This window comes from Vitis vinifera, chromosome 18 (assembly GCF_030704535.1).
Source record: "Vitis vinifera cultivar Pinot Noir 40024 chromosome 18, ASM3070453v1".
Taxonomy (NCBI): domain Eukaryota; kingdom Viridiplantae; phylum Streptophyta; class Magnoliopsida; order Vitales; family Vitaceae; genus Vitis; species Vitis vinifera.
Window position 1 is genome coordinate 21,918,943 of NC_081822.1, and position 10,380 is coordinate 21,929,322.

General features: G+C 29.9%; 1 protein-coding gene across 1 annotated transcript; it reads right to left on the minus strand.

Moving 5' to 3' along the window:
• Positions 1-235: 235 nt before the first annotated feature.
• Positions 236-3,274, minus strand: LOC100855074 (laccase-15-like). The gene is made up of 6 exons (XM_003635417.4): positions 3,106-3,274; positions 2,704-2,855; positions 2,197-2,441; positions 1,977-2,105; positions 722-1,672; positions 236-588 (listed from the first exon to the last, which is right to left on the minus strand). The coding sequence occupies exons 1-6, from the start codon at positions 3,205-3,207 to the stop codon at positions 458-460; spliced, it is 1,710 nt and encodes a 569-aa protein (XP_003635465.2). The 5' UTR covers positions 3,208-3,274; the 3' UTR covers positions 236-457.
• Positions 3,275-10,380: the final 7,106 nt, after the last annotated feature.

Here is a 10,380-nt window from a genome sequence, read left to right on the forward strand (position 1 = left end):
GTATCCATTTAGATCATAGTCTAATTTTAAAATATTTGAATAATCCAATTAATCTAAAATATATCATTTATAATTTTTAATTATTACTATGATACCTAACCTTGTATGGAATTGGAATAAAATATGGATAAGTAAAAAATGTCAAATGAAAGATAATTTCAAACTTTTCTAATACAACATGATATTTTATCATGTTGAATAAAATTGGAATGGGCAAAAGTTGTCAAATCAAGACTTCCATGGCAAACTCCACCATTGCATATCTCAAAGATTATTCTACAACATTATCTTTGTAGACTTTTAACAATCCAAGAAATTGACAAATTATATAATAATCCAAACACAGTATTCTACAACTTTACAATATTCTACAATTTTTTTGAATAAAAAATAAATAATGAAATTTGAATAATGAAAACAATCAATGAAATCTTTGGCATGTTAATTCTTCGCAGCTTCAACATGGTGGCATGTCGGATGGCGGAGGTAGCATTTGAGCTTCCGGGTGTTTACCATTTTTCACTATGAACGCAGTTTCCATGCCCCAAGTTTGATGGCGTTCTACATGGCAGTGCATGAACCACACTCCTGCAATAGAGAAAATATACCAACATTACACCTAACTTATTGCAATATTAAGAAAAATTATTTCCTTGGTATGCAGGTTGGCAATTTCAAGGGTTTTTTTTTAAAAAAATTCACATGAGTGCTTGCAACATACCAGGGTTGGATGCCTCGAATCTGATTGCAGCCCAACCTTTCGTAGGAACAGAGATGGTACTCTGAAGGGGAGGATCCACCAGATTGTAGCGCAATGGGTCCCTATTTTTATCGAAATTCCCAAATCCCCATCCAACAACATAGAAACTGTATCCATGGAGATGCATGGGGTGGTGTGTCCCCGCAATCAAGTTTGTCCCTTGAAAAACAATCTCCACTGTGGAGTTATACTCAAGCACCCTTACTTCTGTTCCGTTTTTCGGCGTCTGATACTCTAAGGGAATAATATCAGTGGTAAAATCGAACACCAGTTCTGGAACACTAGGAAATTTATCTCCATATACACCACTAATGTTATAATAGTAAGCTTGCAGTATGTCAATTGTAGGGAATTGGAAGCTTATGTTGTTTATACTTGCGGAGAACCGCGTCCCATTGGGCCCTGCACATGAATTATTGGGGCATAGGTACGAGTTCATACCAACAGTGTAAATTAGTTTAGTGCTAGGGCTCAATGGGACATTGCAAGGATGTTCCGCATCTGCTAAGCTTCGGAGGCCGGCCATGACCTGAACCGATGCATTTGTGTCATTGTATGTAGGCAAATAAGGCAAGGAGAGAGGTGAAGATGGAGTGTAGTATCCCCTGTACTGTACAATAGCTGTGGTGGTTGTGTTGTCAAAAAAATTACGAGCTGCCGGGGCAATGGAATAAGTTTTAGCTGCCATGTAATAGTGATCCGGGTGTTGGTTAGCTTCTAGTAAGACATCGTAGGTTTGGCCAGGATATATTGTGATATAATCTCGTGTCAATGGTTTTGTGTAGCTACCATCTGTTCCAACCACTGTCATTTTATGCTTGGCAATGGAGAAGAAGAGAGCCTCGTGCAAGGCAGCATTGATTATGCGAAGTAGATAGGTCTTTCCATGATCCACCGTTAGCTTGAATGTGCCTGCAATTAAAAAGGGAAATTTTTATACTTATGACTAGTGAAAAGAAAAAGAAAATTTCCATGAGGATCCACCAATTATGAAGTGATTAAGGGTGTAAATTTGGCTCCATAGTTCAAAATTATATTCGGACTAGCCTTTTCTTATGTGTTAAATCATGGCTCTACCATCCTTATAGGTATATTCCTCTTTTTTAGCATTAAGCTTTAAATATGTTGATGTTAATAAGAAAAAGTAATATGGTCAACATACAAGAAAATGAAATCGTGTACAATTTTAAAATGGGAAGTTAAACTTAATTTGTACCTGATTTTGAGCATGGAAAAAGATCACCAGGTTGTCCATTTATCAATAAAGAATCAGAGGCATTGGGGTCAGCTCCAGTTGCAAGCGCTTCATCTCGAACCACATTCACATCACTCTTCCACCATTGTCCTGCATTTCAACAACTCCAATAATTTAGATTTCGCTTTGTTGGTTAATTCATGATATGTAAATTAACCTTTAAAAGAAACTACACTTATACCTAATATGATGGGAATTTCTGCGTTAGGTTTGGGAAAAGGATACTTGGTTCCATTCTTGGGATAGACGATTATAGCTCCATGAACGGTGGCTCGAGTCCAGTCACTGTGAGCATGCCACCATAGAGTGCCTTCCTCAGAGGAAAGGATGATCTTTTGGCTAAACTTTGACCCTGGTTGAATTGGGCATTGTGTGATATACTCGGGACCATCTGTCCATGGATATCTAGGCATGTTCACCCCATGCCTGCAAAACAATAACTATACGTTAAAACTAGCACTAATTTTTGGACTAACAAAAGATGGCATGTAGCAGCATATTATCATAGTAACAAGAGGCATCAACTGTATTTCAATGGAACTGATGCAAATAACCCTAAAATATTATTTTAAATTTGACTTTATTTGCAAAGCAATACATTGTAGCCCCCACTTAGAAATAAAAGAATGTATGCCATGCAGGCATGCTGCCAACCACTATCTTTCTTTGAGACATGCATGGGACCTACCAGTGAATGGTGATATTTTCTTTTCCCCTGTTATAAACGTCAACAATGATCGTCTCTCCTTTCTTAGCATATAAAGTTGGTCCCGGAAATTGTCCATTTACTGTTAAGATGTTCTTGGTGCTACAAAGCCTTGTATATGAAGCTTCCTTCACCTGCAACCAATTAAAAGTTAACCATGTAACCTCATCCCAAACGAAATATTACATGTATGAATAGTTGCATCGATCCATTCATGCAAGAGTATAACCAATTAGAAATTGATAGCATGCATGAGCGACTCAACAACACCAGGGTACCCGAAGACTCCATGAGGATCATATGGTGGAAAATGAGAGCCATACTGCTCCCTAAATATTATGATAAGAAGTTGGCATTAAGGCTAGAATCATATATAGTATTTACCACAAAAGTAAGCCGACGAGTTGAAGCTTGGCAATGGATGCCACCACCAAAAAGTAGAAATGCTAAAATTTGCAAGAGGAAAACCTTCATGATCAGCCACATCTTCTTTGGAATAAAAGCCTCTTCTCTTGTCCTAAACACAAGTGCTTCAATTTTCTTACTATTTCTAATAAGCACGACTTATCTTCTCTCTGACATGAATAGATGAATTCTTGAAGGTATTTATAGAGGCTGGCTGAAGAGAACCAAAACTAGAATTGGTGAAACCTGAACAGCTGGTTTCTCTCGACATGAAAGATGATTTTCCTCGCCGCGTATCAATATAAGAGAAGTAATTTGAATGTGTATTGGTTTTGAATGTTCTTCCAGGACCACTTCAAAAAGCAGGTTGTGTATGACATCTGATCACTTACCAAAATTTAAATAAACCAAATGCCTGAAGACGAGTTTCTTAGAATCTCTTGAATTTTCTAATTCAAAATACAAGTTTGACTTTGAGAATTGACCAAGAAATTAATCAAACACATTATTTTAGAATAAATTTCAAATACATGTAGAATACTTTTAAAACTTTGACCTCGCATATATACAGTACCTTTATCAAGATTAGTCAAGATTTTCTCTTTGTATTTGGTAGGAAGGAAAAAGTCAGCGCTGCTTTGAGAAGGAATATAGGATTCCATTATAGGAAAGAAACAATCATTCAATTATAGGAACCGGATCGGAAATTCCTTGTCCGGTTGGAGGGTCAATCCAGACATTCGAATCATTACGTAAGCGATGAAATCATTCAACATGGTCACCATCAAATAAATATTGGTTTCCTTTGCATATTTCCTCCATACCGGCTTTAATCTTGATAAGACATATTGCATGCACCAACATATAAATTAGTTTAAACGGATAAGAGAACATTCACACATTTTCAAACATCTAATTCAAAATACATGAAAGATGATTTTCCTGGGGTACAACAATTCCTCGCCGCGTATCAATATAAGAGAAGTAATTTGAATGTTCTTCAGAAAGCAGGTTGTGTATGATCAGCTTCAATCAGGTTGTGGATCGTACAAGTTTGACTTTGAGAATTGACCAAGAAATTAATCAACATATTATTTTAGAATAAATTTCAAATACATGTAGAATACTTTTAAAACTTTGACCTCGCATATATACAGTACCTTTATCAAGATTAGTCAAGATTTTCTCTTTGTATTTGGTAGGAAGGGAAAAGTCAGCGCTGCTTTGAGAAGAACCGGATTCCATTACAGGAAAGAAACAATCATTCAAATTATTCAAAGGAATATAAGAACCGGATCGAAAATTCCTTGTCCGGTTGGAGGGTCAATCCAGACATTCAAATCATTTCTTTTTTGGAATATTAAAATTAGGTAAGCGATGAAATCATTCAACATGCTTACAAAAACTATTATCTAAAAAACCCAAAAAAAAAAAAAAAAGGAAAACTAAAATAAGAAATAATTCAAACTTCCTTGTTTGGTTTATTGTACCATATACAAAGAAAAATCATTTTATAAATAAATTATGCAAAGATTTATATATTTTAAATTATTTATAAACAGAAAAAATGATGAGTAAAATTTAAGACGTGAAAATTTTTTTTATTTCACTTTTTTTTCTCCTATTTTTTCACACCATTTTTTTTCTCACATTTCCTTTTAAACTTTTGGAATACATTCCCTACTATTTGTGGAGCTTTAATATAAATTTTTTCTCCATATTATACATATTTTTGCAATATTTTATTAAATTATTTTGAATGTCTATTTTTACCTTAACAAGAAACATTTCTTGAAAGTGAAGATTATTTTTGCCTTATTTTCAAAATTGTGTTTCTATTTTTTAAATATGAAAATTACTATTATGATTTCAAAACAATGAACCATTTTTCAAAGATATTTTAGAAAATAGTTTTTCAAATATATTAATTGTGACACCCGAAGATCAAAGACACTATAGTCATTTTACTTGTTAAACCCAAGAGTCCAGCACATGAATGACCTTAACTAGCAAATCCAATAAGTAATTAGTTGACAACTTCCTCAAATTGATTCATAACAATGATTAGAGTATAAAAAAAACAATTAGAAATTTCTAACCCAAAGCTAATTAAAAATATTTAAATAATAAATTCGGATATCATCCCAAACACTTTAAAGAGTTTTAGAAATCAATACTAAATTCATTCTTAATTTAAAACTCCTAAATAATTAATTGTAAAGCTGTTTTCAAAGGAAACCCTTCTTATCCCGATTTCCCCTCACTAATATCACTTATACTTAAAAAGTGGAATAATAGATAAGAATGAACTTAAAACTCAATTAAGAAAAATAGTTCAATAAGGAAGATCAAATATAGTGCAAAGTTAAATCTTATAAGATATCGCATCTTTATAAAAAAAAATCAATTAGTAGGAGTTCATTTAATCCAATAATTAAATTCATTTTCTTCAAAAAATTATGCACTTTCAATTTAAAGATAGAATTAAATAATATACTTTACATACCTAAATTATATTAAAAAAATCATAAACAAACATTTTACTCTAACTCGTTGATAATAACATTGTGCCCAAATAGTGGAACTTGCATTAGGTGGCTAGTCTCACTTTGTGCCTTTTACCAATGGACAGAATGATTTATAATCAATGGTATACCAAAGGCTAATAACACCCTCATTAGCTAGAGTCACATTATATCACTATCCTCACCAAAGGTAATTCAAGACATGTAAGATTATATCCTATAATATAAATTTATTTAAATTTCAATATTATTATATGATGTTACCCAAATATAAATAATACTAAATGATTTTTATTATATTAGGCAAAAGTTATCTATACAACTCTAAAATAGTATTGAATTTAAGTTAGTTATGAATAAGTTATAATCCACTAATTTGTTCTCATTCAAAATCAAACCTTGTCTACTTAAGAAGTAAACTTATACTAACTTTTAATTACATAGTTTAAACTAATAGAATTTTTTTAATATTACTTAGTTTTTAAATAGTTGTTTAGAATGGAATTTATCAAATAAATTGCCTACCATCTATAAAGACATTTTATTTACATAAAATTTCAAATATGACTTTTTTTATAAAGATATGTATTATTAATATATATATATATATATGATTGCAAGATAAATATTATATGACATAATATATGACACTATATGCCTAACTACTATATTACTATTTACAAAATAAAACATGTATGTGTAATTTTTTTATTTTTCATTTGTAAAGTATTCAACCATATCTTTATTTATAATTGATTATTTTATTTTTTATTTTTTAATGATTTCATTATGCATTTATTATTTTAATTATTAATTACTAATTTACTAAAAGTGATTAGTTATTAAGAATAAAATCATAAATTATACCTTAAAATAGTAACTACTGTAGCTACTAACTTGTAAAGGAATTTTTATACTTGTATACATTTTTTCACAATTTCTTTTTTATATAAAAAATATAGTTATAAAGATAATTGAAATATATTATAAATTATTATATGATTGACATTTATAGTGTTTTATTGTGTTTGATATTTTTGTTTGAAATACAATAGAAAGAAAAAGGAAAAAAGAAAAGGATGTAGAACTCTAATCTCATTTTGATCATTATTTTATTGATGTTGGTTCAAGTATCACACTTCAGCATTATTCCAATGTTTTCTATTCATCATACTTTTATTTTAGCTCAATTTCGAATTTTTCACTTTAATCCAGAAGTCTAGAATTAAATTTATGTTAGTTATGAATAAATTATAGTTCTCTAATTTGTTATCATTCAACATCAAACTTGTTTAAGGATGATAAAATTTGATACAATTCGTCAACAAAACTTGAATCTAACATGCTTTTTATGGGTTTGAGTTGAGTATAATTGAGTTTGAGTCAAATTCATGTTGACCTATATAACTCATTTAATAACTAGGAAGTCTTTGGGTGAACATGCATAACAAAATTTGTCATCAATTAATTCATTTAATAATTGTATTGATTAGTTTAATTATAACTTTAAAATATTTAACCCATATTTGACACATTTTAAATAAATAGGTCAATTGAGTCATAAACATATTAGTGATATAAATTAACACAAAACCTAACTCAACCTAATTATTAAATGACAAGACCTAATTATTAAATGGGACAAATGAGTTACATGACATGTTACTTGTTTAATAATTATGGATTATTTTAGGTTTATGTGTTTAACTAGATTATTATTCGTGTCAGGTTTGACACAACATAAATATGGCCCACCAACACAAATTGCAACCCCTAAGCTAGTTCACTCAAAAAGTAAATTTATATTAATATTTAATTACCTAGTTTAAGCTAGTAGGAATAATTTTTAATTATTGCTTGGTTTTTAAAAAAATTGTTAATATTGGAATTTATCAAATAAATAGTCTAGTTTCTCTAAAGACATTCCATTGATCTAGAATTCCAAATATAATTTGTGTGTATAAAGATATCATATATTTTTAATAAATATATATTGTAAGTTAAATATTATATGATATAATATATTGTACTATATGCATAACTACAATATTACTATTTTACAAAATAAAAAATACACTATATAATAGTAATATATTATATACATAAAAAGTTTTTTTGTAAAGTATCCAACCACATCTTAATTAATAATTGATAAATTTATTTTTAAATAATCTCACTGTGTATTTATTATTTTTAATTATTAATTACTAATTTTTAAAAAGTGATTTTTTATTAAGAATAAAATCATAAATTATGCCATAAAAGTAGTAATTGTTGTAGATACTAATTTGTCAAGGATTTTTTTTTTTTACTTGCATACATTGTTTAATAAAATATTTAATTTATGTTTTAAATTCCTTACTTTGACTTTTTCAATTTTATTTTTAGTCTAATTTTTAATCTATAAATTCTAATTTTTAATTTTTTAATTTTTAATTCCTAAATTTTAAAGGGGAAATCATGTAACCATATATCACCCAAAAAAAATATGAGATTTTTAGCACTTTCCTTTTACCTTTTTAATTTTAATGTAAGATGAGAAAAAATATTATCTATTCATGCACTACAAAGTACACACCACTTTAATACCACTTGCCACATTCTTGTTAATAAATTATTAACAAGTACATGAATAATTTATTTTTCTTATTTCTCTCGCATCAACTCTCTCACACATCTCACTTACCACTTGCCACATTCCCACTTTTTTCTTTTTTTATTTTCTCTTTCCTTTTTTTTTCCCCTCTTTTACCATCATAATCCATGGTCACCTATTACATTTTTTATATTGTTATTTTCTTTTTTTCCATTGATATTCTTTTTAATATGTTCATATTCTCATAAAACTTCGTTAATTTTAATTTTTTTTCAGTCTCTAATTTCTCCATATTTATTGATTATAATTATTTTTGGGACATATTAAACTTAAAATGATATTATATAATAAATAGTTGATATAACAAATTAAATAAAAAATATGTATAATGGACAAAAATGAAAATATTATCTCACAAATAATATACTTGATGATTTTAAATATAATAATATATTTGATAAATTAAGGTTTAAATTTAAATATTTTATTTTATAATTTAGAGGTTTATGATATAAGATTTTTTATATTAATGCTAAACAAAAAATTTATTTATTTTGTAAATTCTATCACATGTAAAAGTAAAAATATCTTTATAATACTATTTTATTATTTATATATATATATTTTTAAAATTGTAATTTTAAATTTATCACATCAAAATCACAATAACTGATGGTGCTTTTATATTTTTTTTCTTATGATTTTAATTTGATTGTGGATTTAACTTTTTGTTTGGTTAAAATCTTTTATTTTTAATTAAAATAAAATATAAAAGAAAATATATTTTTCATAAAAAAATTGTATTTAACCTTTTATATTAATTTCCTAAAAAATAAGTACATGGTTTATAATGCTCTCCTTCTCTCTTGTTCAAAGCATAAAGGTGCAGAACAGATACAGCCCCTGTCAGAGGAGTTTGCTAAATCTGAAGGACCTGTTCTGATGCACCACTTGTTTGTTGGAAAAAAAAACAAACTATTGTTTGCGGAAAATGTATGTCAGGAATACCATAAAGGGAGTGATCGCATTGGGGAATTCAAGAAGGTTGCAAATGAGCTAACATTTGTGGCGGTTGAGATGCTTACAGAGTTCTGTCAGTACAGTGAAAGTTTGCTCAGTTTTATTTCAAAAAGGGGGTTTAAATCAGATGGTTTATTAGATAGTCTGGTGAGGGCGGAGAGGCTCTTAAGTGAAAGAGTCACAAGGAAACTCCATGAACTGCTTCTGAAATTGCTGGGGGAACCTGTATTTAAATATGAATTTGCAAAAGTATTTCTGATTCATTACCCAATTCTTGTAAATGAAGCCATAAAAGGGTGCAGTGATTCTGTTTTCAAGAATTATCCACTACTGTGAAGGAAATGAATCTGCTGGCCCTGCTGATGAGATGTTTAGGAGACATTTTCTGTTCTTGTGCTGGAGAGGATGGTCGATTACAGGTTACCAAGTGGGGAAATTTGTATGAAACCACTCTACGTGTAGTTGAAGATATTAGGTTTGTTATAAGTCATGTTGCTGTACCTGAATATATAACCCATGACCAGCGAGATGTCCTTCGAATTTGGATGAAACTCTTGGCTTTTGTGCAAGGGATGAACCCTCAAAAGAGAGAAACAGGTCTCCACATAGAAGAAGAAAATGAGAACACGCATTATCCTTTTGTTTTAGGCCACTCTATGGCAAATATTCACTCTCTCTTGGTGGCGGGTGCATTTCCTGGTTCCAAAGCTGAAGAGACTGATATTGGGATACTTTTCAACGCACAAAAGCAAGATTTGGATGATGAAGAAAGCCTAAGGCATTCAAAGGTAGGACGGCTTTCCAGGGAAACCCCTGTTTGTGGTACAAAATTCAATGAAGCAAAATAATTTCTAATTCCTGCCTCCGTAACATGGTTGATATTGGAGTGCTTAAGGTCTATTGAGAATTGGTTGGGAGTAGATAATGCATCTGGAGCTCTTCTTAATGTGTTATCTCCAAATACCAGCAGTGTCTGTGCTAGCAATTTCTCAGCTTTGAAGAAAGCATTATCTAAGATCAGGAAGGGCAAATATATTTTTAGTAAATTTACTAGTTCAAATGAAGCTCAGAGTTTTGATGATATTACCATGGAAGGAGAATTAGATGCCCTAC

Excerpts from the sequence above, each read along its gene's own strand:
- LOC100855074 (XM_003635417.4), bottom strand. The coding sequence starts at position 3,207 with ATGTGGCTGATCATGAAGGTTTTCCTCTTGCAAATTTTAGCATTTCTA. Across the intron at positions 2,442-2,703 it reads GAAAATATCACCATTCACTG|GCATGGGGTGAACATGCCTA; the intron begins GTAGGTCCCATG and ends ATTGTTTTGCAG. Across the intron at positions 1,673-1,976 it reads TTTTCCATGCTCAAAATCAG|GCACATTCAAGCTAACGGTG; the intron begins GTACAAATTAAG and ends TTTTAATTGCAG.